Raw genomic sequence first — 27,860 nt, 5'->3', positions numbered from 1 at the left:
ACTCAAACACGTCTGCAGTGATGTAAGCTTTAAGGTGGAGGAGCTCAAACAAACACGATTTGAAACAGGAGCTGAAATTTACTTTAAGTTGAGCAACGTTTCTTCTCTTCTGGCACAACTCAAGTTTATCAGCCCTCAATCATAAATCTCAGCTTTGCCTCAAAGAGCTTTACAGTCTGCAGAAAAGTTTTTACCTGTCAACACATATGAAGAACATCCAGGAACATTCACAGTTCACCAGAAACAAGCAGAACCTGAACCACACGGTCTGCAGAAAGAGGACAGACATTCACACAAGAGACAGAACACCAGGAGACAGTTCACACAGAGGAGGACAATGAGACAAAGCTGAGAGTCCTGAAGGACAAAGAGCCAGATCCCAGACATCTGGAAGGAGGTGGAGAGGGCAAAAAAGGAGAAATAAAGAGAGAGCGGAGGGAGGAGGAGGAGGAAGAAATCACGTCTATTTTTAGATGTTCATTCAATTAGATTTCTGGCACTTTTCTGCAATATGCATGAAATCAGACTAATCTGCTGGAAAGTGTGTGAGGAGGCGAGCTGTGACGGAGCTGCTGGAGCATACTGTGTGTGTGTGTGTGTGTGTGTGTGTGTGTGTGTGTGTGTGTGTGTGTGCGCGCGTGTGCGTGTGTGTGTGTGTTCACTGTGCGTGCTTAATGTGTGTTTACATCGCTGAAGACATATAATGTGTGAAGATGTAATCATTTAATTAGATCATACAAAGGAGGCTTTGCTTATATGTGCATACATAATCTGTGTGTGTGTGTGTGTGTGTGTGTGTGTGTGTGTGTGTGTGAGGTTATCATTCTTCAGCTGTGACACTGTGTAAAACATCAATAAACAGACTGTGATCAGCTGATCTGATCCTCTCTGACACAAACTGACCTGAAATCAGCTCAAAGTCAACATATTTCATGTTCTTCCTCATCAGCTTCACTGATTTCTGTAAATATCTCTTATTGTGAATCTGATGCAGCAACACGTTTCACAGACTGAAAGATGTGGAACGCTCCAAAAACACCTGTTTGGATCATTCCACAGGTAAACAGGCTGATTAACAGGTGAGAGGATCATGGTTGGGTATGAAAGGGGATGAAGGAGACATGGACTCAGTGAACAGTTTGATTGTTGATGACTGATTCAGAGCTTCTCTGGAATCGTTTCTTTGTGTCTCTCATACTTTCGTTGATTTGACATCAGTTTTATTTGATATTCCACAAAAAAAGATTCAGTGACCTGCAAAACACTTTTCAGGGACAAAACTGTATATTTGAAATGTGTATTTTAAATATTATTCTGTGTTCAGTACTTCAAGCTGCACCTTTAAGACAGATGATGATGGCTACTACTACTACTACTACTACTACTACTACTACTACTACTAATAATAATAATAATAATAATAATAATAATAACGGTGTTTTTAGGGGAGGTAATGACGTGCTGCCCGGGGCCGTAGAGATTCCGGTTCCGGCCCTGGCGGGGGCCCCTGATGCGGCTCTTCTTCTTCTTCTTCTTCTTCTTCTTCTTCTTCTTCGTCTTCTTCTTCTTCTTCTTCTTCTTCTTCTTCTTCTTCTCAAACTGCAGCGACGTCGACGTCATTTGCTCTAAATGAGAAAATAAATGTTTCCACTGAACTGTTGACTCGTTAATGGCCACATGAGGGCCTCTGTGTCCTCTCTGCTGCCTCCAAACCTCCAAAGCTCTCTCCTCATTTCAAGCCTTTGCCAAATTCCCTCCTCCTCCCTCCTCCTCCTCCTCCTCCTCCTCCTCCTCCTCTCTGCCTGCCAGTAGCCCCTCTCAGGCCGTGCAGGGGAGCATTCATACCCCGCTGTCGGCGTTTAGCGGACGGGGCTCTCAGCTTGAGCCGGAGGGAGGAGGAGGAGAGCGATGAACGGTAACCCGTGCGCCCGCAGGCTGGCCCGGCGCTCCAAGTCCGCCCTGCTGGTCGCCGCTCTGGCCGTCCTGCTGGTCCAGACTCTCATCGTGTGGAACTTCAGCAGCCTGGACTCCGCCGGCGGGGGCGGAGGCGCCAGGAGCCGGGAGAAGAGAGAGGACCGAGCCGGGGGGCTCAACAAAGCCGACCGGGAGCACCCGCGGAGGGGGCTGCAGAAGAGGGGCGACCCGCCGCTGTCGCTGGGAAAGGGGGCCGTTCGGCACAAGCTACAGGCGGTAGGTTTGAAAGATGTGTGCTTCAGTGTCCACGGTGAACATGGCTGTGTGACTTCCAGGAGATTTTCCACCTGTGTTTCCTCTACCGCCGGGAGAAAGAGCGTTTGTCCCTGAGGGGAACCGCATGGCAGCCGCGGAGAAGATGCTGCTGAGCGGCTGCAGCTGCTCGCCTGTTGTTTTGGCATTTACATCAACACAGTTGGCCGCGTTTGTCCCTTGTGTGGAAAAATGGGTCGGTAGGCCGAACTTAATATTAAAATTCGCCAATTTAAGGTGCCGATAAATGGCCAGTATACGAAAGTCACTGGCCTTTTTGGATAATCGTAGCTGCTGTCCAGCTGACTGTACAACAAGCAGCATTTAAACAGTTTTACAACTTAAAGTGGGTGTTTGTTCCTCAATTGTCCGTAATGCTCCGTGATGATAGCTACCAAACAGCTGAACAGAAAAATACTGATGTTTGCTGAAGTAAGTGCCGATTTATTGACGATATATATGCCGAATACAAGAATGACGCACATGTTGTCCGTAAATATCTTCATTCTTGTTCTTCCATTTATGTGCGTTAGTCTGAAATCAAGAGCATCTATAATTGTGTGTTTTGCTAACGGAGTTTGGTGCGACATTTCTCCACTCAGTTGGCAACAGAGCGTCTCGCTTGTAGAACGTCATTCTCGTAACTTTGAATATAAAAGGTCAACATATTTTTTATGAATCCCGTAATTCTGAACATTAACAGCAGCGTTTCATACTAAGGTGTGTACAGTAAGTAAGTGTAAGGGATAAAATGTGACTCTTAGATTTGTGATTTAGGGCTTTAATTAAAGCTCGTCTCTTGGAGAGATCAACCAGCACGTCAGGACCCAGGGAGAGGACTGTGCTCCTTTTGTTAATGGACGGTGGTCCCGTCTGATCTAAGCTTGTAAAAAGACAGTGGTGATTTATATTTACAGGGGAAACCATCATCCCGTCTAGTCAAAGCTGAAACTCTTCTTCTGTGCTTTTCCACTTCCTCACATTCAGGGCTCTGTCCTGTCTCACCTGTGTCTGCGTCCTCTGACTCACCTGTCAGGCTGTCACAGTGTGTGTCTCACATTCACATCAGCGTGAGGTCCAATCACTGATCTGGAGGAGATTCCTCAGTGTTTTCATGTTACCTGTGCTCCTTCACCTGGTGGGATCCAGGTGTTCGCTCACGTTGTAAAGATGAACGTACTGTATATGTGTGTGTGTGTGTGTGTGTGTGTGTGTGTGTGTGTGTGTGTGTGAGACGTGGACTGTATTGCAGGCATCCATTTTTACATCCTTTCATTACAGTTAACCGGATACCCTGTGATCTTCCCTCTGTGTGTGTGTGTGTGTGTGTATGTGTGTGTGTGTGTGTGTGTGTGTGTGTGTGTGTGTGTGTGTGTGTGTCAGCGGTGATCTGTCCTAACAGTTTTTGCCTTTTAAAACAGCGGAGACACATGCCAGCACCTTTTATAGAGGGGGGAGTTTGGGAGGCGAGGAGAGACAAAAGGAGGGAGATAAGGAAAGGAGACGGGATCAAAGTGAACAAAGGCGGCGGTGAGGAAGGTCGAGGTGAGGGCTAGATGAGTAATCAGAGATGTGAGGACGCCACACAGCCTACAGTGTGTTAATTAGTCAGTGAGGGAGAGGAGGCTGAAGACCAGGTCTGACTCTGATACCAGTGAAACCAGCTCAGCCTCCACTCTGGATTCACCAGGACCTCCTTCTGTTTTCCTCCACTTTCTCTCCTGCTCTGTGTTTTCATGAAGCGTTCAACACTTTCAGGTGAAGTGCTGAAACATTTTAATCCCAGTAATCCCAGTAAAGCCTCTGATGAGTCTGACCTGTGGTGTCTCCTCTGAAAACACTGCTGGACAGATTGAAGATGAAGGAGCTGCTCTTCGTACCACTGATGAGGCTCAGCAGCAGAGCTGCAGCTAACAGCTGCTCTCATTCTAAAATATTCTGCTGATCATTTTCTGGGAGGGCGGGGCCACACCGAGGGTCTCTGGATCGGTCAGTGTGATCGATCAGTCGGACTCCCTGACCGGTGCCTCGCAGGGTTCAGCTGATTGAAACGATCGGTTGATCAATCGGCTGCAAAACGCCAAAATACATATGACAACACGCTTCCTGTGTCTGTCATGGTGGAGCTGCTTCACCGCCGTCCGACAGTTCAGAGTGTGTGTGTGTGTGTGTGTGTGTGTGTGTGTGTGTGTGTGTGTGTGTGTGTTAGTTATGTAGGGGGCGTGGGTGTTTATAGGCAGGAAGAAGCATCCTATGTCCAATAAAAGAGAGGACATCATTGGAAGGGGGCTCAGTAAAAACAGCAACAGCGTGTGTGTGTGTGTGTGTGTGTGTGTGTGTGTGTGTGTGTGTGTGTGTGTGTAACTTTCACTGCAGCAGCTTCCACAGTGCTCACATTCACATCACAGATACATTAAAATACCAACAGTGTTCATGTTTCCAGCAACCAGACTGCAGGAAGGGAGTGTTTACAGGTGTGTGTGTGTGTGTGTGTGTGTGTGTGTGTGTGTGTGTGTGTGTGTCATACCGTAGCAGCATGTGTACTGACTGTTGATGTCCATCAGTTGTGGATGGCGCCACAGTTCTCTCACGCTCACATTCATCGCACCTTTGAAGGGATGAAAACACACACACACGCACACGCACACACACACACACACACACACACACACATGCACACAGTGTGCTGACCACATGTGTATCAGAGCTGATTCACATCCTAACAGCCAGGTCAGATCAGATTAGAGGATTGGTTTGGATCAGGTTTCTCTGATGGGATTTATGCTTTCTAATCTAGTTTAGATTGTTCAATAATCCCTAAATACTGTGTGTGTGTGTGTGTGTGTGTGTGTGTGTGTGTGTGCGCGCGCGCTGTGATGGTTGTGCGAAGGTTTTTAGAGCTCAAAGCTCTAAAAATGACTCAACAGCAGCATCTCTTTCCAGAAATCTGCTCCTCATTTGGTCGTTACGGTGGATTTTTGATGTTCTTTAAATTCAGAGCTGATTGAAATGAAGCAGGAGACGAAGAGCATCAAGGTGGAAGTCGAACACGTGTTTGCAGATGACGTCACGTCGAACTGCAGATGGAGGGCAGGAAGTGGTTTTCTGCACAGGAAGCACTATAACACACACAAAAAACGTTTACGGTCGCCCAGATCGAACAAACCGAGAAACCTCGAGGAGCTTTTATCGAGTATCAAAACTTGTCCAAGTTGATGAATTGTTCCTCTGCCTGCGGTCATTAAACGCAGCATCAGCGTGCCTTCAGTCAGAGCTCAGGGCGTAGCGTCTCCTGAGGTGGTGAACGCATCATGCTGTCTGTTGACGTCTCCATTGGCGATTAAGCACAACACACTTATGTTAAAACCAGAAAGCTGCTTTATGTTTTTTCTCTGTTTTCTTTTGAGATAATTCTCTCTAAATCTGCGCAGAGACGTAAATCCCTGCTCTAATCCGGGTCGTCCTGCGGGTCCCGGGTCCCGCTCTGACCGGGTTCCTCAGCTACCCCGTCCCTCCTAATAGTCCTTTTAGCTTACATTCCGTCCATCTGGTGTGTTTTTTCTTTGTGTCGCCAGCTCTATTTTCAGCATCTTGTTTAGACGTATGATGTCCATTGGCGTCCTTTGGGAGACGACTGTTTGTCCTCGCGTTCTGTTTTGTCTCTTCAGCTTTGGGAGGAGACAGACGAATCAGATGATGATCGTCACGTACATGTATGGGTTTGATGGTGTGAGGACAGACCCCGTCCACTCGTCCTCGATGAGTTTGAGGAAGCGGTTAGCAGGTTAGCTTTTGGCCCCGGCTCACATTGATTTGATGAATCAGGAGTTTTTGGAGTTCTGCAGGATTTTGGCCTTGATATGATGGAAACCTCCACTTTTCTGGTGTTTAACTCACTGAATGAACGGAATGGGACGCGTCCCTCTGACTGCTGTGCACAGAGCTGCTCTCAGAGATCACAACACATCCCAAAGTTAAAAGACAGTTCAGTGATCCACACCTTCCTCACTAACCAGCGTTTCTCCTCATCAGTGTGAACGTGGCCTCTAGTCAACAGATGCCAGAACAACAGGTCTCCCCTCCTCCTCCCTCTCTCCCTCTCTCTCTCTCTCCCTCCAACCTCTTTTAATGTCTCTCGCCCCGGGCGCCGCGGAGAACAGGCTCTCTTGTCTCTTTTCTGTCGCCTTCATCACGAAGCAGGAGGAGGTCTGGAGGCAGCAAACACGACTTCACTGAGAACCTGCTGAGGAGGAGAGAGGCAGCGAGTGTGTGTGTGTGTGTGTGTGTGTGTGTGTGTGTGTGTGTGTGTGTGTGTGTGTGTGTGTGAAGAATGATGTCTTTGTAGGTAAGCGGTGGTATTTTAGCTGTGGTCGTCTCCATGGACCGCACAGGCTTCTGGGAAAAAACGCGGAGGGATCTGTGGAGGAGACAGTTTGTGTCTTTCTGTCAGCACATTTAAAGAATCGCTCTTATTTAATGTAAAATGTGGAGATTTGGCAGCGAGAGGACTCAGAGAGCGCTGAGGCAGGTGGTCATTAATTGGTTAGATGATGAAGTTCATTTGTTCACAGTTTTTTGATGTAAAATATCAAGAAAATCACAGATTTTAGCCTCCAGAATCTAAAGATTCGCTGGTTTATTTGTGTTTTGTTGGTCGTAAAATGTGTTTTGAGTGACAGCAGGAGAGCTGGAAATATTCACTTTGACTCCACGCACACACACACACACACACACACACACACATACACATACACACGCACACACACACACACACGTACACACACACACACATACACACACACACACACACGCACACACACACACACACACACACACATACACACGCGCACACACACACACACACACACACACACACACTCACACTCACACACATTCCTCTAAGCTGATGGTACAGATGAGATAATGAAAGGTTGTCTGAGGAGCAGGTGGCAAGAGCTGATATTACTGCTTTCCCACACGTACTGACAGTGTGTGTGTGTGTGTGTGTGTGTGTGTGTGTGTGTTTCTGAGTGTGTGTATAATCACACGCACTCAGAAACACACTCTCTATCCCTGGAAAAGACAAATATAGGCCGATCTGTGAGATTAAAATATCCATCGAGGTCATGTGGCTGTGCGGCTGAAACACACACACACACACACACACACACACACGCTCATACATGTCAGCACCTGACACAGAGAGGTCAAGGCCAAGGCCACAGCTGAGTCTCAGGGGTCAAAGGTCACCTGAGCTCGTTCCCTTTCACTGCTCTTTGCTTTTTTCCCTGTTTGTTCTTTCTTACCTGTTCGAGACGTTCAGGAGCGTCAGATCAGTGATTTCTTCCAGACGATTAGAAATCTGCACACTTCTGGATGACTTTAGACCTTCTGAACTGACGATACGTCTCTGTGCTCCTGCCGTCCGTCAGGCGTCTCTGCCGTCAGCGGTAGAGGCGTTTTTGAGGTCTGGCTGCTGGTCCTGTTCGGTGCAGAGGCTTCAGGTGTTTGGTGATGGTTCCTTCATTCCACACCTGAGCTGCTGCTGTGAAGGGGAGGAACAAAACCATCACTCAGTCCAAAGAGAATCAAAGGGCTCACATTCATGCTCGGATATCACGCATGTTCTCGCATGTTGGCGTTTTTTTCTTCAGGTTTAATCATTTTCTCTGGAAGCAGTTCGAGGATGAATCAGCATGAAAATGGTTTGTCCTGTGTTTTATCACCTCCAGTCTTCACTGTTCCTCCTTCGTCCTATTTTTAAAACCAACCCGACAAAACGAACACTGATGTAGATCAGCTTCAGCCAAACCAGGATTTAGGAGTTAGACGCTAACTTCTGTAACAAACCAACAGATTCTGTTTGCAGCAGCTTCACAATAAAAGCCATTAAAAGCTTTTAATGTGAAGCAGCAACAGGAAGTGTTTCATTAGCATTAAACATATCACATCAGTAGAAATTTAAGCTAAATGCTTATGCGAGCATGCTAACAGGCTAACACTGACAATGCTAACATTCTGATGTTTAGCGTGTTCAGTGTTTCCCATGTTTGCCTTCTTTGTTTTGGGGTGTTAGCATGCTAACATTTGCTAATTAGCACTAAAAGCAAAGAACAGCTGAGGCTGATGGGAAAATCTTTAGTTCTTATGTAAACCAATGTAATGAACAGATTAAAAATCTGACCTCATGATGGCGACAGAGGATGAAGTCGGGGTCACAGAGTCCGTAGGATGCATCGTCTGGGGAACATGAATGTTTGTAGAAAACGTCACGTCAGTTCAGCCAATCGGTGTTAAGACCGACTGGTATTTCCACCATGACGCTCAATGTTGTCACTCTTTTGAGTATTTTGTGGGAAGGTGTGTGTGGACCCGGAGAGGTCATGGTTCTTCTTCTCTGTCCAGGATTGCAGGATGCCGTGGTTTCATTCTGCCTGTCTTCTCCCTCACAGGACGTCTATCATTCCCACCGGCCCAAAGAGAAACTTCGTCTGGACAGCAACAATAACGAGAACTCGGTCCCTAAAGACTTCGACACCATCGACAGCAACAGCAACCTGGGAGCTCGATCTCAACGCCAGCGGGTGCCGGTGGCAAACGCCAAACGCAAGCTGGATAAGGCCCAAGCGCAGAGCATGCTGGGAAAATCTGCGAACGAAGTCCTCAAGTACCCTCCCGTCCCACCCAGAGGGGCGGGCCACAACTACAACCGCACGTACGTCCGTAAACCCCACCCGCCGGCTCCAACCGCCTCAGCACCGGCTCAGGGGTCCAATCAGGATCCGCCGTTCCACCAGACGAAGACGTCGGCCACGCGGCCGCCACCCGGTTTAGAGCCGAGGAAGGAGCAGCCGCAGTGCGAGATCAGCGGGAAGGAAGCCATCTCTGCTCTGTCCAGAGCCAAGAGCCGCGAGTGTCGGCAGCAGATAGCCGAGGTGTACTGCCGGCACAAAGAGAGAGCGCTGATGCCCGAGAAGGTGCCTCGATTCTGTCCTGTGGAAGGTGAGACAGCAGACACACACAGTGCAGATCATCAGGACGGCAGGGTGAACTTCTGGATTTTGACATGTTCAAATACGAGTTTACGATGATGATGATTTCACACTTTCTGCTACTACAAACACAAAAACCTCGTTCTTCAGGTTCATGTCGCTCTGGCTTGTCTGTTCATGTTCTTGCAGTAGCTTTGAGGACAGGTTGAAGATATAAGGGGGGTCGGACGGGGGGGTGATGTACCTTTTTCTGAGGGGGGGGGGGGGGGTCGGGTTTAGAGGAGGTGAATTAAGTTTCTTCATCTTCTGCACACTTTTCTTTACCATGCTGGACAAACGGTCTTACTTTCTTAAAAAGTTTCAGGAGTAGCCCCCCCCCCCCCCGACCCCTGGTCCCTTAAACAGCTGGAACGATTCACTGATTAATCGATTAATCAGTTGATTGGTTACCACGTGTTCTGTAGTTCCAGCTTCTCGGTGAGGATCTGCCATCTGTCAGCTTGTGCTTTAACTCAGATCAGACTTTATTTAAGCGGAGTGCTGCCATTTTGTAGCCACCTGATGCTAACTTGCTAACATCTGTAGATTTCTTTCTGGAAAATGAAGCGATCGGCTTTATTTCACATATGTTCAGCTGCTGTGATGTATGATCCATCACTGTTAGCCTACAGCTGCTGTTAGCATCTGTGTGCTCTGTCTAAGGAGGAAAACCTCAAACATGAAAGATGCCAGTTGGGTCAGACAAGGACTGGTGTCGCGTATTTCCATGTTGAAGTATCCTGTACTTATGGGTGTAATCCAGAGCATGAGCACAGAATTATCGCTCATAGTTAGCTTAGCTGTATTAACCTATGATTTTAAGGCTGATTTATCCCTTCATGTTAGCAGAGGCAGTGATTGAGCCAGTCAACAAATGAGAGGGTGACGGACTGAACGCCAGAAAGCGAAGGAATCGTACGAACATGCGGCCGCTTTGAAGTGGCGGCTTGAAAAAAGTCAAATTCATCCTCTGAGAAACATTTTTAACCCGCCACGTGCCAGAGCCACGAAGAGGCACCCACTTTGATGCCAGCTCTATTTCAGGGCCCCGAAGCATGAATGGACACAGCGAGGCCGCTCACCACGAGGAAGATACTCATCCAGCGTAATTACACCCCAATTAAACAAGCAGTTTGTAGTCTTATTTTTGGAAAAGCTGACTAATGATTTACTTGTAGTGGTGCCTTCGGAACCACCCTGGGCCGTTTGAGGTTTCATTTATATGATTATAGGTTGCTTTTTTATGGTACACTAGTCATTATATCTGCAGCAGCAGTGAGGGATGATTCGGTCGGGGCTGACGTCTGAGTTTGACTGACGTGCTCGGCCTCCGAGCAGAATAAGAGGGCTGTGGAAACAGTTTGGTGTTTCTGTGCTCACGAGGGCAAAAGTGTACATCCCGAAATGTGCACGACATCACTCCCCCTGCCTCCCTCTGTCTGCACAGCAGCGCTCGACTGAGCCGCCTGATTACAGTCATTTCTCCTCAAACTCCAATCCCAGCATGCCCCACAGCCCGGGAAGGTCACTAATTAGGCCAAGCAGGCCTCAACCCGCGCCATCTTTAGAGTGAGTGTGATGATGGAGAAGCTTGAGGCTGTCAGAGGGTTTGTATACACAGAGCAGATTTAGCTCAGCCGGCCGCAGACGGAACATTTCCAGGAAAGATGGAAGTGAGGCTGGGGGGCCGGAGTGGAGAGCGGGGGTGACGGTGGCGGCGACGTCGTCTTACAGCCTGATCTGTAGACCGAGAAACATGCGGAAACATCCATTCTCTTCTCAGATTAGGGATCACACAGAGACTAACGAGCGCTGATTAGATCTGTTTTGTTGGAGTAAAGAATCCGCAGCAGGCCTGCGATGGCTGCCTGGATTCACGTCACCTCACGCTTATCGTCTCGATCGATGCTTTAAATGTTCTCTGTTTAAAGATGAACCAGAGCCCGACGTGATGTTTTCATGAGAACAACGAAACGCAGCAAGTCCTCACATCTGAGAATGTTGTTGAAAATGACTCAAGTGCTGACGTGAACTGTATTTCCAACAGGACTTGAAAGCATCGTTAAAAGCATCTTTAAAGTTAAGTCGTGTTCGCCGTCCTCTGAAAGATGCCGTGTGTTTCGTGAGCTGAGGGTTTCTCTGTGCAGGTAAGGCCGCTGTGAACGTCCAGTGGGACGAGGACCCCCCGGACGCTGCCCAGCTGGCGCCCGTACGGATCGCCTTTGTCCTGGTCGTCCACGGCCGAGCCTCGCGTCAGTTCCAGCGTCTCTTCAAAGCCATCTACCACACCTCGCACTACTACTACATCCACGTAGACCAGGTGAGACCCCCGACCTATGAAAAATGCTAAGTTTGCTCCTGGTGGTGTTGAGACCCGAGTCTGGCGGACCAGGTTCGGCTCGGCTCGGCTCGGCTGGACTAACGACATGACGTGGTGCTTTCAAGTTCTTTCAGTGAAAACACTGGCAGGGAAATCGACAGTATGGAGGCATTTCCCCTGAAGCTGACCTTCCTTCCTGCTGTCTCTCCTTCTCAGAGGTCCAACTACCTCCACAGAGAGGTCCTGTCTCTGACCAGCCTGTATCCCAACGTCCGGGTCACCCCCTGGCGAATGTCCACCATCTGGGGCGGGGCCAGCCTGCTGACTATGTACCTGCGCAGCATGGAGGACCTTCTCAAAATGGCCGACTGGTCCTGGGACTTCTTCATCAACCTCAGCGCTGCAGACTACCCCATCAGGTGAGAGACGGTCAGGAAGCAGACGGGTCGTGGAAACCTTTTCGTTGTGTTTTAAGAACACCAGGCTCTTCATCAGGGTTTCCGTTTTTGCTTGAACCAAAAGTCCAAAAGACAGAAACGAAACAGACTGTTGATCCATAAATCTCTGCTTGAAAATCCCTCCACGGCTCACCGTCTTGTTTGGCTGCAGAGGACGGAGGAGATTTACTTGTCGTGTGAAGTTCCCGCCTCACACGCAGCGCATCGATTTATTAGAGCGCCGTGTCGGCTAATGACCGCTAACCAGCGGCCTCGCAGCCCGCCGGGCCTTGTTTGGTTTGTTTAAGGTCTTTTGGATCAGGTTACGTGGCCGCAGACCTCAGCTGCATCGACTCTGAATGGATTGGGAGTCTATAGATGTGAGGCAGAGCCTGTTAATGGCTGTCCTGCTGCTCGGGGATTTGAGGGGATCTGTGTAGTAGAGAAGGAGCTCGGCTGTGATCACTGAAGACACTGTGTGGAGCTTCAGTCTGCAGCTGCAGCGGTGAAGGAACGAGGCCACGTGAGGAGATTTATGGACGATGTTTGGCTCATTGCTGTGCTTTAAGGTGTCTTTACCTGACAGTGCGATGACGTTGATGCAGCTCCGTTGGCCCATTTCTAACCTGCTTGCAAATGTGTTGACCAATTTAAACAAATCCTCAGTTTAAGGTTTTTTCAGTTTTTTCTCTAAACCAAATTATCTGGAAGTCAAACAAAGGTGAAACTCACCCAAACTCTGCATTAGATTCTGCATATTTCATGCTTGAACTTTGACCTTTCATGCTTAATGTGGTGTTTCCTGTATGAGCATCATGCAGGTTAATGATAACTGACTTTTTAGCTGCGCTTCGGTTCCAGTTAAGTATTCCTGGGTTAAACTGGGGTTTGTTTCCTCTGGCAGCTCATGTTGAATTAACATAAAGTTGGTTGCTAAAATCTTACCAAAGCTTAATCTTAATTCCTCTCTTAACCCCAAAACTCAAATCCAGATCCTAAAGGACCAAACCCAAAGACTAATGTTTATCCTCAAAGCTCCAACGTTAAACTTCCTCTTTGAAGACTGAGAAAACGCCTTGTGGGTGAGCCTCACAAGGATAGAAATACAGGACCACACACACACACACACACACACACACACACACTGTTCCATTGACTCACACTCCATGTGCCTGAATGACGTCCAGGCTATTGATGGTTGTGCTAATGCTGTGGCTGCGCTATGGATTTTAGCTGGAAGGGTGTTCAGACAGTCACTGTGACGGGAGGACAGATGAGAATAGATCAGTGTGTGTGTGTGTGTGTGTGTGTGTGTGGCTGCTGTATGTTTCTGTCAACAGAAGGTCACATGACCTTTTTAAATATTAAAGAGAATATCAGCGTGAGCTGAGAGGAGCAGACGGGACAGAAGGACAAACAGGCCGTCGTGTTGGTTTCAGCCGAGCCTGTTGAAAGCAGACGCAGTTATGTCTGCACTGTAGATAGCTTAGCTTAGCTTAGCTTAGCTTAGCTTAGCTTAGCTTAGCTTAGCACCAAGGCTGAAAACAGCTGGCCTGGCTCTGTCTAAATGTAACACAGTGCACCTGTCAGCGCCTCTAAAGACTGGTTGTTAACACGTCCTGTTTCTGTTGGTTTCATTCATAAAACTGTGAGTAAAAACACGCGTTGACGTTCTACAGCTTTTCTTTACTGGACACAGTTTCTGTGATGACAAGACTCCAGGAAGTTATGATCCGGCACATAACCTCACATCACGCTTCAGTTTCTGCTCAGATCTAACCAATGAGATGATTGGTGTGTTAATTAGAGAGCGCTGGAGGCGGGAGGTGGATTCTTGAGCCGGACTCGCAGTTTCCTCCTGTTTCCAGTCCAAGACAAGCTGACCGGCTGGCAGCTTCAGATGGAGCACGGAGACGTGAGGGTGGTGTCAGTCGTCTCATCTAACACTCAGCAAAGCTTATTTCTCAGACGTTGAACTGCTCCTTTAAGTCTAAATGCAGCGATGAAGATTTGAAAGCTGCAAACAGGAGATGAGAAACTCCTCATGTGATTTATGAGCAGCTGTAGATCAAACAGCTGGAACGCAGCAGTCAGATTTAAATGTGTGTGAGATACCGATGAACACAAACATGCCCACAAACACACACATGCACGTCTGCGGCTCGTCTTAACGACTGTAATCAAGCGTAATCAAAGCCATCCGTCTGCCCGCCGTCCCGTCTACTCATTAGGGCGACACCGTGCTCGAGCCGAGCGCCTCCGGCTCGCGCTGCGTTCAGGGAGTGGCCGCCTCCCTGCAGGCCACACACTGCAGCTCGGCTGTTTCAGGCTGCAGACGAGGCTCGGAGAAAAGGTCCGCATGCAGCCGCTTTAAGTGCCTTAAATGGAAGATTGTTATGCATCACTCAGATGTTTAATGGTATCCTGCTCAGACGTGGATCCGTTAAACAGTGTTTAAACACGCGTCAGTCCGTTCATGAGCTTTTGTTCCTCTTGTGTCAAACAAAGTGAAGATTCTCTGGAAGAGTTTAACATGTTTTCAGCAGTGAAAGTTTGGCTGCAGAGGATGAACTTCGTCAGTGACATTCGCACCGAATTTAGTGACAGTCGGTCCAGCGTTTGTCCAGATGTTCCACCAGAAAGACAAGAAAGGTCAGAGGTCACCGAAGCCTGTGAGAGTTATCTCTGGGAGCCGTGAGTGTGTGTGTGGAGCCTCACTGCAGGTTCTGCGAGCAGTTGATTGACAGCTGATGTCTCCCCTCAGGACCAATGAGCAGCTGGTGTCTTTCCTGTCCAAGTATCGCAACATGAACTTCATCAAATCTCACGGCAGAGACAACGCACGGTAAGAGAGACAGTCCGTCTCTGTCCGAGTGTCTTCGTCTCGCTCTCTGTCCGTCTTCCTCCTCGTTCGTCTTCCTCTGTCTGTTCCCGTCATTTCGATTTTAGGAGTGTTTTGCAGGTGTTGCAGTAAACTGAGCTGTACAGGAAATAAAATGACTCTTTACGCTGTTTTGAGTCAGTCTAACAGTTAGATGATTGATTGATTGATTGATTGATTGATTAGTGGATTGATAAGTCGTTAATGTAGATATTTTAGATTTATGTTTTATTTGGACTGTTTTTATTTTGATTCCTGTTTATTTGATCTTTTATTCATTTTATTGTCTTTTTCTTCCCTGCGTTCACGTCTTTGACCTTTTCATCCGTTTGTCTGCTTTGTAACGTTGTTAAGAAACATATTATATAAATAGACTTTATGATCATTAGAACTATAGTCACAAAGGTAGTTAAAGTCTAACTGATCGTTGGCTGAGCTCGTGGAAGTGAAGCACACCTGTTTGACTTCAGTATAGAATTTGTCAGGTTGGATTGATTTACTGTAAAAAGCTAAAAAGCTGCTTCGTGTCCTCTCAGTTTCATCCGTAAGCAGGGTTTGGACCGTCTCTTCTACGAGTGTGACACCCACATGTGGCGTCTGGGCGACCGCAAGATCCCTGAAGGCATCGCGGTAGACGGAGGCTCTGATTGGTTCCTGGTGAACCGTCCCTTTGTGGATTATGTGGTGAACTCCAGAGACGAGCTGGTCAGCAGCATGAAGCGCTTCTACGCCTACACACTGCTGCCTGCTGAGGTAACACACACACACGCACACACACACGCACACGCACACACACACGCACACACACACACACACGCACACACGCACGCACACACACACACACACGCACGCACACGCACACACAGGAAGTGTCTGCTGAGCATATTTCAGGATCTTCCACCTGTTTTATCAGTTGAAATCTCTTTATCACAGCACAGATCAGAGTGAGATGAAATGTGAGTTTAACATCAGTCATTTAAAGGTTTCAGCCTTGAACTTTAAAGGAATCCAGGAAGTGCTGGAAACCGTCAGTCTGAGGTTAAAGCAGGATGAGATGAACCATCAGGATCCTTCATCCAGACGTGTCGTCCAGGTGTTTTGTTGAGATTTCAAACATGTGACTCGGCTTGTCCGTCTCTCTGTGTCCTCCAGTCATTCTTCCACACTGTCCTGGAGAACAGCGCGCACTGTGAGACCATGGTGGACAACAACCTGAGGCTCACCAACTGGAACCGCAAACTGGGATGTAAATGCCAGTACAAGCACATCGTGGACTGGTGCGGCTGCTCGCCCAACGACTTCAAGCCCTCGGACCTGCCGCGCTTCCAGGTGACGCCTCTGTCCTCTCTGGCCTTTCATGACCCGCCTGATGACGCTGAACCTGGTCTGGTTTTAGCTTCTCACGGCTGATCTTTCGTTCATGTTTGGTATCAGGCGTGACGTTCGATGGCTGCACAGCACAGCTCACAGCCATCGGCTCAGTAGCTGTGAGCGTCCTCGCCGCTCTCAGGGCCTCGGCGGACGAGGACCAGAATAGCTTCGTATTCACAAATTAGCGGTGCTGCTTTTACTTACAGCGGGCTGTCCTTGGCTGCCTGTAACGACAGACCTGAGGACAGCGTCTGTGGTTGAGCTACTGATGGTTTCTATAAGAAGAGCTGATCCTGGAAACAGCTGTACGGTGGAGGCAGTTGGTATTTTTGGAGCTTTGTAGCTGGCTGCCGCCGAGGTTTCTAAGGTTGTCATTATTATAATGTCGGGGTTTGCCAGCTATAAAGACTGCTCGAATGTAAGGTCAGGAACACAGATGTACAGCACGTACAGTACAGCACACACTTCATTTCACTGGCTGAAGACGAAGGCTCTCAAACTAACTGGAGACCTGCTCTGGGTTACACCAGCCCACCGAAGGCTGGTCGAACACTTTCTAACGTAGGACAGTTTACTGTGCTGCTAACGTGCAACGAGCTCCCTGTGACAGTACACAAACTACTGCTGACAGTACACAAACTACTGCTGACAGTACACAAACTACTGCTGACAGTACACAAACTACTGCTGTCAGTACACAAACTACTGCTGACAGTACACAAACTACTGCTGACAGTACACAAACTACTGCTGACTGCTATCACATAGCAGAATGTTCAAAGATGATTGGACACGAGAGACAGTGCGGTGAAGTAAACGCTCCTTAAAGAACGGTGCTTTCACTGATTGGCCACAGGAAGAGGAAACGTCATGTTCTGGTCCAATGTTTTGGATAGTTTGGACTTCACGTCAGAGTAGTTTAGATGAAACTGCGTCTCTGCGGTGAAACCAAACATGGACTCTCTGAAGCGTCAAACTAACGAGTCTCAGCGTGTCGTTTGTTTTGGAGTTTGCACCCAAACTTCAGAGAGAACGATCGATCGCTGGTCCACATGTGGGAAAGTGTGATGAGCGTTTGGCACCTGATATTTTATGAACCAAATGTAAAATCTTAAAGCTTGAGTGTGAAGCGACATGTTGAAAAAGCAGCGTGTTTGTTCTCGGCTGAGTAAAGGAGGAGAGCAGCTGCTCAGATCACACGGCCGACCTCCTTCAGGCCGAGCGCAGAAACGTACAGTAACAGCACTTTTCTGTAGTTTCCCTCAGATGTGATGATGAAGGAACCAGAAGTCCTTCCTGAGCCTGTAACTAGTGGTTGGTGCTGTTGTCTTTAGCCGTGTGAGCGCACAGATTGTTGGCTAACAGACGCAGAATAACCACAGACACACAGACGTCCTCCTGCTCTGCAGCACGTTGGGCTTTCCTGGTTCGCCGGTGCTGCCGGAGCCCACCGAGAGCTGAGGCCACGCCCTCCCGATGACACCATAAACCACACCCATCCTTCCTGCAGGCTGGACTGCATGGCGTTTGTGTGTGTGTGTGTGTGTGTGTGTGTGTGTGATTTGACTAACCCTTTCCAGAGGATGCAGGACAGACGGGTCTCAGATATATTTTGTCTTTCTGTAGAGTTTTGTGTGATCTGAGTGAGGAATGATGACGTGACGGCATCATGGAGCAGGAGCCTGAACTCGCCACACTGTTCACTCTGAAACTGAAACAATGAATCCATTAGTTTAGAAAGCAAAAAGCATTTTTAGGTCATTTAACCCCAAACTACAGCAGTGGACGGCCCTGTGGACGGGTCCAGTGGACGGGTCCAGTAGGTGGGTCCTGTGGACGGGTCCAGTGGACGGGTCCAGTGGACGGGCCCGGTGGACGGGTCCAGTAGGTGGGTCCTGTGGACGGGCCTGGTGGACGGGTCCAGTGGACGGGCCCGGTGGAGGGGTCCAGTAGGTGGGTCCTGTGGACGGGCCCGGTGGACGTGTCCAGTGGACGGGCCCGGTGGAGGGGTCCAGTAGGTGGGTCCTGTGGACGGGTCCAGTGGACGGGTCCAGTGGACGGGCCCGGTGGAGGGGTCCAGTAGGTGGGTCCTGTGGACGGGCCCGGTGGACGTGTCCAGTGATTTTGTCGTCCTGCTACAAACCAAACTGACCTCAGCCTTTTCTATTTTAAAATGAAACTTTCAAACGGGCGTAACTGGATGCTGGAGGTTCATCTCTTTGCCGTGCGTAAACTGTCAGTCCGTGGTTTCACGTGGACAAACAGAAACGAGTCCTCTGCGATCTGGATCGATGCTGCTCCTGTTGGGCTCAGGTCAACGTGCTGCAGGAGCTGATTTTCTGCTCTGAGGACTTAAACAAATGTAGACTTGTGATCTGAAGCTGCTCATCCTGTTTCCTATCATTCTTTTTTTATCCTTCTGTCTCTGAAATCAGTTTTTTATTGAAGGTGACAGTTGGTCCTGTTCCTCCATGTCCCCCTCTGTCTCCCCCCCACAGCAAGCGTCCAGACCAACCTTCTTTGCCAGGAAGTTCGAGGCCAGCGTCAGTCAGGAGATCATCAACCAGCTGGACTCGTACCTGTTCGGGGCGTACGCCTCAGGCACCCCGAGCCTGCAGGCCTACTGGGAAAACATCTACGAGCAGGAGACGGACGGCCCCGCCAGCCTATCGGACTCCTCGCTCAGCCACTATCACGCCTTCGCCCGCATGGGGCTGTCCCGCGCTGCCAACTCGCTGCAGGGCCATCCCAGCGACAATAGCTGCAGGTATGGACGGGTTTCACTGTTTTGGTTGGTTTAAAAGCTGTCAATCAAACTGTGGTTTGACCAAAACGGTCTGAGAAGTTGGTCCTGATTGGTCTGATTCCAAAGGATTTCTGGTGCAGTTTGTTTAATATGTGAAAGCGAAGCAGACACGTCATGAGATTCAGTGATAGCAGAGTTGTGATTTTAGCACAAAATCAAACGACATCAGAAAGTGAAGAAGAGATAAAACCAGAGTTTGACTTGTCGTCCTGTTCGATTTAGCAGCTAAAAGATTAGAGACGACACTGCAGCTCCCCGTTTATGAGGACATCAGATGAGAGTTATTAATGATCATATGTGTGAAATCAGAGACGATACAGTTCAGTTCAGTGCAGCATCACTTTGTCAGTCAGCAGAAGCTTGGTTTCCTTCTGAGAAAGAAGCCGAGGGAGCGACGAGGACTTTCCACTAAACTCACCACGCTGCTGTTTGTGAGTCCAAATTAAATATGAAGATAACGCGAGCTTGTCCTGAGGCACAATCGGCCTACAGTGTCTGCACAGGCTGGATTTTTCCAGCTCTGTGTGTGTGTGTGTGTGTGTGTGTGTGTGTGTGTGTGTGTGTGTGTGTGTGTGTGTGTGTGTGTTTGGGGTGGAGACCCACAGTAGGTACAAGGAGGTACTTGTTGGAGTTCGGGTGGGGATTGGTGGCTAGAATGGGTGGGAGCAGCATTATGGGAAGTGTGTGTGTGTGTGTGTGTGTGTGTGTGTGTGTGTGTGTGTGTGTGTGAAGGGGGGGCGAGGGGGGACTTAAAACAGGACTAGTCTGTTCCCTTCAACCTGTGATTTCAGTAAAGTAACATGTCAGACTGCCCCTGAAAACACCTACATGTCAGACGTTTGTCCTTCGAGGTCTGAAAACTCCTCTTCCTCTTCAGCTGCCAGCAGCTCGGAGGAGGAGCTGTGAGCTAAACGCTAACAGCAGCATGCTAACATGCTAATGTTGATCAGGTGTGTTTATCAGGTCAGCAGTAATTAGCTCTGAGCAGAAAGTGCCGCTGAGGTTGTTTGCAGTGTCCACCTCATGGTGGCGCTAGAGGAAAGTCTGAGCGAGCGTTTCATGGCAAAGCGTTTATCCGTAGACCGACTCACAGAGAGCCGGAGTCCAGTCCCCGGTCACAGTCTGCATGGACAGACGACGCAGGGAGAGGAAGATGCTTTTTCAAACCATCAACTTCACTGCAAACATGTTCTCAGTTCAGTACGAACGTGTCTCTCAGGTACGTGTCCACGAGCCACCCGCTGTCCGTCCATCTCTACTTCCTGTCAGACCAGTTCCAGGGCTACCTGGTGCGCCATGTGGCCACGAACCGAGCCTCCACCCAGCTGGAGAACCTGGAGACCTGGGTGACGACCAGAGACCACTTCACCCCGGCCAGCCCCCCCCACCCCTCCAACAGACTGCAGCACATCCAGGTCAGACACACACACACACACACACACACACACAGGTTTCTTCACCTGTGAGGACATTACATAGACTCACCTGTGGTCTGAGAGTCTGAGCGGCACCGTCCTCTCTTCTGGTCTTCAGGTTGGGACAGACTGGGATCCAAAGGAGCGTCTCTTCAGGAACTGGGGGGGTCTCGTGGGGCCCGAGGACGAGCCGGTGGCCGTGCAGCGCTGGAGCCGAGGCCAGACCAACCTGACGGCCACCGTGGTGTGGATCGACCCCACCAACGTCATCGCCGCCACGTACGACATCCTGGTGGACGCCTCCGCCGAGGTCACCCACTACCGGCCGCCGCTCACGCTGCCGCTGAGGCCCGGCGTGTGGACGCTGAGGGTCCTGCACCACTGGAACCCGCTGGGCCAGACCAGCTTCGTCGTGGCTCCACTGGACTTCCACCGCCAACAGCCTTTACAGCAAGGTGAGCGAGCCGAACGCTGTCGCTGCGTCTGCATGCAGAAAACAGATCACAGAGAGGGATCAGGACTAGGATCAGAACCAGGACCAGGACCAGGATCAGAACCAGGATCAGAACCAGAGTCCAACATTTTACATTTCAGAGTTAAACTTTCACTCACATCAGACTGAACTGCTTCAACTCTTCAGCTTTATGGGTTTGGATCAGCATCAAGGCGTTTAGACTGAATGTAGACACAGAGTTTAGTGTTCAAACTGACAAACTTTATTGTTCTTTAGTGAATAAACACTCAGGTCTATTTACACTGTTACAGCTTTTCTTTGTGCTCAGTGAGAGTTTGAGTTTGAACTTTCAGGAAACAGCTGTCGCTGCAGGCGGTCACTGTAGTCTGTACGTCAACAGCATCTCTAATACTTAAATTAGACACACACACACACACACACACACACACACACACACACCCAGCAGAGGGCCTCCTGTCACAGCTGTCAGCGCCATGCACACATGTATTTATAGTGTTGGTATCCAGTCCCTCACTCACGCACACACGGGGTCACCTCTGTCTGAATTAGCCTCCTCTGGATTACTGTTTGATTTGTTTGACCTCCCGGGACCTGTGTGTGTGTGTGTGTGTGTGTGTGTGTGTGTGTGTGTGTGTGTGTGTGTGTGTGTGTGTGTGTGTGTGTGTGCGCGCTCGCAGGGGTTAGCGTCATGTGGTAACTTTTGCATGTGGGCAGGTGAGTCCCTGCAGAGGAAAAGGTGACAGCTGCAGCTCGTTCACGTTCATACTGGTATCATACTGGTATCATACTGGTATCATACTGGATGTCAGAACTCGTTCTGTGAAACAAGCTAAATATTGATGTTGTCTTGTCTTCAAACAGAGGACGCCCTGCGGCTGCACGGCGGCCCGGCCAGAAACTCCTACATGGAGCAGAGCTTCCACGGCCTGAACCCGGTGCTGCGGCTGCCGGTGAGCCTGGGCGCCGTGGAGGAGGCCGAGGCCAACGCCGGCCTGACGGGGGCGCCGCTGCGTCGCTGGCTGGACCGGCTGCTGGAGGGCCACTGGTCGGCCGCGGACGTCTGCTCGCTGGGGCCCAGCGCCTGTCCCGTCATGCAGCGCTGCCGTCTCACGGCGTGGAGCTCCGCCAGCCCCGACCCCAAGTCTGAACTGAACCCGCCCAGAGAGGACGGGCGGATCAGGTAGCAGACGGACGGACTGAGGGAGGACAGGAATCGATGAAGGAAGACACGGGGCCGAAGTCCTGTTCGTGTCTGATATTTATTTATTTTAATTTGTGCAACCGGAGCGAAAGGAAAGGGATCGAATGCTGGAGGAGGCGACAGGAAGAAGAGAAACAGACTCAAACGGCGAAGAAGAATCTTCTCCTTCAGTCCTCATTCAGTCTGCTGCTCTCACTGTTAACTGGGACTACAAAGCTGTGTGTGTGTGTGTGTGTGTGTGTGTGTGTGTGTGTGTGTGTGTGTGTGTGTGTGTGTGTGTGAAGCAGTGTGTGAGAAGAACTCGATACCTCTCGTTTCTCTGGGTTAACGTAAGCAAGTGTACTTCACATGTTCAGATGGCGAAAAGGGACGTGGTCGCTCGTTCATATTGTGATCAAACGTTAGCTCAGGCTCAGTTTCTTCAGATAAATTATGTTTTTTAAATTAAATTTCTATTTTAAATTATCATATTTATTTCATTTCAGACTGTTATTCCAAGATTACGTCTTAATTCAAGGTTCTCAGAGATCCTGAAGTCTGTGAACGCACCTTCAGTCAGCTGTTGATCTGCCTGGAGACGTTTTTAAAGACCATATTTCTGTTGGTTGCACCTGCTCAGCTCTCAGCAAATCAAACAGCATCAGTTTGCATCCTCTGAGTGTTCCCCGAGTGGAGAACCTCTGAGTGTTTGGTTCTGCTGAGATGAACTGTTCTCCTCAGATGAATGGAGGTCAGAACGTTCCGTGTGAACCTGCCTTCATCCTATTGGCTGGCTGCAGGCTGAGGAAACAGCGGGATGAAATCTTGGGATAACAGAAGCACTGAAGGGCAGCGCTGCTCGTCCCCTCAGCTGTGATCAGAGACAACGAGCCTGAAAACAGTCAGCAGCCGCAGACGTTCTCATGCGGAGCCGGCTCGCCGTGGGGGGGCTCTCAGTGATTACTCTGAATTCTTTCAGCCTCTTCATGGACGTTTACCAAACGATGATGATTAAGCTTTAATTGGCTGAAATTTGAGAAAAAGTACTGCAGGTGTTAGAAAGCAGACAGCCTATCAGATCCTTGACTTTTACTTCAGTCAGTGTGGTAATACAACAACACAAATACACCAAGATGAAGTACAGAAGTATTACTAAGCAAAAGTACTCATGTAGAATGGTCCCTTTAATGTGTCATATTAGAATATTGTAATAACTGATGGAAAAAACATGTCAGACTGTAGTTTAATCCACAGTAAGACATCATGTTTCTTCAAGTTTTGCTGTATTTTTCTGTCAGATTGATGTAGTGAAGCTAAAGGACAGTAAACACGTTCAGAGTCAGACTTCAGTGCAGTAAAGGTACTCGTTTACCCCCCCCCCCCCCGTCCCCTGGCTCTGTCTGATGTGTGTTTTCTCTCTGTGCCATGTCTGAACCCTTCAGACCACCTGAGACCTCCTTCATGCCGGAGCGCCGCAGAGCTTCCTCGCCTCTGGTCTTTATTCCGACCTCTCCGTCCAAGCTGTGACGGTGTCAAAGCGGACGACTGCTGCCCAGGAACTTATTCTGGAGTCTAGAGGACGTTGTGATTTTCAGTCGGTGAATAATGTTTGACATGCTGACGTTCGGTGCAGCGGCTGACTTGGTTTCGGGCCTCGTCTCCTCGCTTTGAGCTCTCTGCTCTCTTTAGTCCAGCCACACATTTTAAAGCACGACGGATGTTTAACTCTTGTTTTCTGTTCGTTTTCAGTCACTGACGGTGAATTAAGCGCTCTCTTTAATTCAAACTTAAAATAATTTCACCTGTAAGTCAGAAACATGCGAGCAAACGGCCTCCAGCACTCAGCAGAGCACAAATCTTAAACGTGTGTGTTATACTGAGCACTGAGATTTCATTTGTAATAAACTAAAAATAATAAGCTAAATCTTCATATTTAAGGAGCTTTAAACAGCAGATTCAATGTTATTTAGAAATTAACTGAGAAAGTTCTGAACTGTGACTCTAATCACAAACTTGTTTCCAGGCTTCACGTCTCAGAATGTTCAGATTAACCAGAGAAAAGCTGATGAGTGAAAGAAAAGTCTGAAGTTTTCCTCGTTTACGTGTTTAAGTATTTAATCCATATTTATTTGTTTCGACGAGTCTGATCTGACACGTTTCTGCACGTTTGAACATGTGGATGAAACGTTTCAGCTGACCTTCCTGTGAGCTGAGGTGAGGAGGGGGCAGGTGAAGACCACCTGAGACGTTTAGGTGCACCTGTAGATTTCCACGCCGCTCAGTGACGTCACACGGCGTCCGTACGAAGCTGCACCAGCAGGGATCAACATCGGCCCTGCAGGACGGAAACAGAACAGGTTTATTAACGATACTCAAGAAACCTGTTGATTCAACGTGTTTGAATTCAGTCTGAGAGAAACAGTGAACACAGCCACACCTGCACAGGTTCACGGCTGAGCTCAGAGCAGCTGTTCAACACGCTGATTCACATTTAACGTGGAAAAACAGGCTGAAAATAATAATACGGCCGTCCATCCAGAGCAGCAGTCTGACATTTTGAGAGTCAGAGGTTCAGGTGACGCTCGTGTCTGTGCAGTAAAACATGAAGCTACAGCCGCTAAGCATAGCTTAGCTTAGCTTAGTTTAGCTTAGTATGCAGACAGGAAACAGCAGCACAAAGCTAGCCCAGCACAACACTGCAGCACAACAGCCTTCAAACCCCAAACTGTCATTTTTAAACCTGAGTTTTTGTGCAGATTAACTAAACCTGCTGCAGCCTGCTGACGGCAGCTGGGAGGATGTTTCTGTCAGTTCAGGACTGAGCCAGGCCGGCGTTTCCTCTGCCTCCATCAAAACACGACACGAGCGTGGATTCCATCTTATCTGACGCTCATAAAGAAAGCAAAGCAGCACAAATCTCAAAAAGTCTGACTTTAAAGCAGCTTCAGCCGAACTCCAGCCTGCACAGACGCTGCTCATGTTTCCAAAATTCAACACGGGGTCAAACATTAAGTCTGGATCTGTGATGAATTTTAAACCAGAGCGTGCAGAGTGAACGGTGGTCTTCAGGTAGTTCTATTGTTCATGTAAAAACCAGTATTTAATACCTGTTACATAACTTATTCCACTGTGTGTGTGTGTGTGTGTGTGTGTGTGTGTGTGTGTGGCTGCCGTATGACAGTATTACCAGGACCAAAACTGTAGAGCAGCAGAATTCTCTGACCAGAATGAGCTGTTGTTCTGTGACAGTCAGCACTTAAAGTTAGAACATGATCGTATTTATTGTAGAAAAGATTGTGACTATTCTCTGACTCGTGGTTTGAAGGGATGGAGGCGCGGTGCAGGTGTTAGCAGGTGTTAGCAGATGTTTGCAGGTGTTAGCAGATGTTAGCAGGTGTTAGCAGATGTTTGCAGGTGTTAGCAGGTGTTAACAGGTGTTAACAGATGTTTGCAGGTGTTAGCAGATGTTAGCAGGTGTTAACAGGTGTTAGCAGATGTTAGCAGGTGTTAGCAGATGTTAGCAGGTGTTAGCAGATGTTTGCAGGTGTTAGCAGGTGTTAACAGGTGTTAACAGATGTTTGCAGGTGTTAACAGATGTTAGCAGGTGTTAACAGGTGTTAGCAGGTGTTAGCAGATGTTAACAGGTGTTAGCAGATGTTAGCAGGTGTTAGCAGGTGTTTGCAGGTGTTAGCAGGTGTTAGCAGATGTTTGCAGGTGTTTGCAGGTGTTAGCAGGTGTTAGCAGATGTTTGCAGGTGTTAGCAAGTGTTTGCGGGTGTTTGGGTTGTGGACCGGCACAGTTCACGGCGTTGGCGGCTTCGACCTGAAAGAGTTCTTCTCTGCTCGGCCGCTGCAGCAGAGCACAGGACCGAACCCTGCAGAGAGCACGAGCAGGACCACTCGGTGCCGCTGGAGCCCAGAACCCGTCAGGCTGTTTGATTTCAGCATCACCACAAACGAGACGACTTGTTTTTTGGAGGGACTGATCTTCGTCATCCTGTCCTCACTAGAGCTGCAGCTCAGGCATCGTCATCATCACCGGCTGTGATGCATTTATGACCACGTTTAGTGCAGAATTGAACATTAAAAGCTATTTTATCATGTCCGACATGTCTTTCTCATACAATCGATGTAAATCAGCGTTCAGTGAAATGAGGATTTGGTGTTTCAGGTCAAAGGTCAGCTGTTGCTGTTATGGTGCCGCAGAGGTCATGTGACTGATTTTAACAGATTGTCTGCTGTGAAAATGTTCAGATGTTGGCGAAGTTTTCAGATTCTGGAGGAAATCCAGCCGAGAGGTTTGTTCTCTTCAGGCTTTCTTCTTTTTGCCTCACTGCCGTGTTTCTTTTCTATTTACCGCTGACCTTTTTTTGGTGCCATTTCTGTCTTCTCGACGGTTTGTTTCTTATTTTCTTGCTTTTCTTTATTCCTCTCTCTCTCTCTGGGAGTCGTGCTGTGCCTTAGCTGTGCTCCTGTCATAGGAAACCCTCTGAAAGCATCAAAAACCGTCTCAAATGTCCAAAAACCAAAAAGGAAAGAATCGTTGTGAATGCCTTATAAATAACCTTTGTGGTTTTGAAGTACAACTTTTCAAAATAAAACAGAATCTCCCTTTATGTTGTGCCTGTCTGTGACCTCATGTTTTAAAGTGTCTGTGTTTCTGGGGGGGGGGGCATCATCAGCTTTCTGTAATTTAACTCCAATAAGTACATTTACACATGTTTTTACACAAATATGCAGTTAGAATAGAATAAATTACTGAACACAATATAAGTAAGTGAAATGAGTTTCACCTCAGCCAGAAAAACGTCTTCTTACACATTAAAGCATGAATAATAATAATAATAATAATAATAATAATAATAATAATAATAATAATAAGTGTGGCAGTCTAACATTCACAGGGGCCTTTTTTCTGCCCAACAAGCACGTTCACTGCTGACAGTGTTTCCGTAGGGGCAGGCTGAGCTGGACATGATGAAACACTCCTGTCAATCATCGCTCACGGTCCAATCACAGCGTGTCCTGTCTGTATCTGCAGACCTGCTGCTCTCCGTCTCTACATTCTTACTTTGTGGTTGGGACATTTCTGGGCGTTGACCTTCACTCAGTGGGTGTGTCCCCTCCAGCCAATAAGAGCGTGAAGGCTGCAGGTGATAGGCCGGGCTCTGATCAGGGGGCGTGTCTTTAAAAACTGACAAATCCTCTTTCTGCCTTTAGGACTTTATTTTATATATACACATACATGTTAGCTTCAGCTCCACCTGAAAATTCAAAATCATGCAAAATAGGGCAGGAAGTGGGTGGAGCTGAGGAGAGGACTGCTCTTTGTCCATTAACGTCTCTTTCACAGGCTTCACATACCTCAGTGGACGTGCTCACTGGTTTCCTGTGGTGGCCTTTAGAGGAACTGCAGCTTGAATCACACCTGTCAGGTGACCAAAAAGACCAAAAACAACAATAAACGAATCATCATCAGTGAGCCTCACCGCTGTTCCTTCATCACCACACACACACAAACACTCACTACAGCACCACATGTGGATTCATCCACCGCTGAAAATAGTCCCAGATAAATGTGCTAGTTCTATCTTCAGCGGGAGCCGATGGGCAGAAAGTGTCCAGAGACGGACTGAAACATTGTTGGTCTTAATCTTTTCAGGGATTTGTTGACAAAAACAAACATCATCACAGGTGAATCATTACGAAAACAGCTGAA

The 27,860-nt window shown here is 48.4% G+C and overlaps 1 protein-coding gene across 9 annotated transcripts; it reads left to right on the top strand.

Moving 5' to 3' along the window:
* Positions 1-1,813: 1,813 nt before the first annotated feature.
* On the top strand, positions 1,814-26,757 carry LOC143333696 (xylosyltransferase 1-like). Of its 9 annotated transcripts, none has more exons than XR_013078300.1 (13): positions 1,814-2,190; positions 8,679-9,228; positions 11,405-11,577; positions 11,794-11,996; positions 14,779-14,859; positions 15,432-15,648; positions 16,048-16,224; positions 18,765-19,033; positions 20,292-20,487; positions 20,606-20,942; positions 21,824-25,566; positions 25,607-25,626; positions 25,667-26,757. XR_013078300.1 is itself a non-coding variant. In XM_076751894.1 (11 exons), exons 1-11 carry the CDS (start codon positions 1,909-1,911, stop codon positions 22,107-22,109), a joined length of 2,721 nt encoding a protein of 906 aa, XP_076608009.1. In that variant the 5' UTR covers positions 1,814-1,908; the 3' UTR covers positions 22,110-26,757. The 9 variants fall into 9 exon arrangements, 2 of the variants coding, with proteins under 2 accessions (XP_076608009.1, XP_076608007.1); XR_013078299.1 differs by having other exon boundaries at positions 25,597-25,626; XR_013078303.1 differs by having other exon boundaries at positions 21,824-25,666; positions 25,757-25,816; positions 25,877-26,757.
* Positions 26,758-27,860: the final 1,103 nt, after the last annotated feature.

This window comes from Chaetodon auriga, chromosome 16 (assembly GCF_051107435.1).
Source record: "Chaetodon auriga isolate fChaAug3 chromosome 16, fChaAug3.hap1, whole genome shotgun sequence".
NCBI classification, from domain to species: domain Eukaryota; kingdom Metazoa; phylum Chordata; class Actinopteri; order Chaetodontiformes; family Chaetodontidae; genus Chaetodon; species Chaetodon auriga.
Note: the sequence above shows the minus strand (reverse complement) of the source record. Positions and strands in the feature narration are given on the sequence as shown.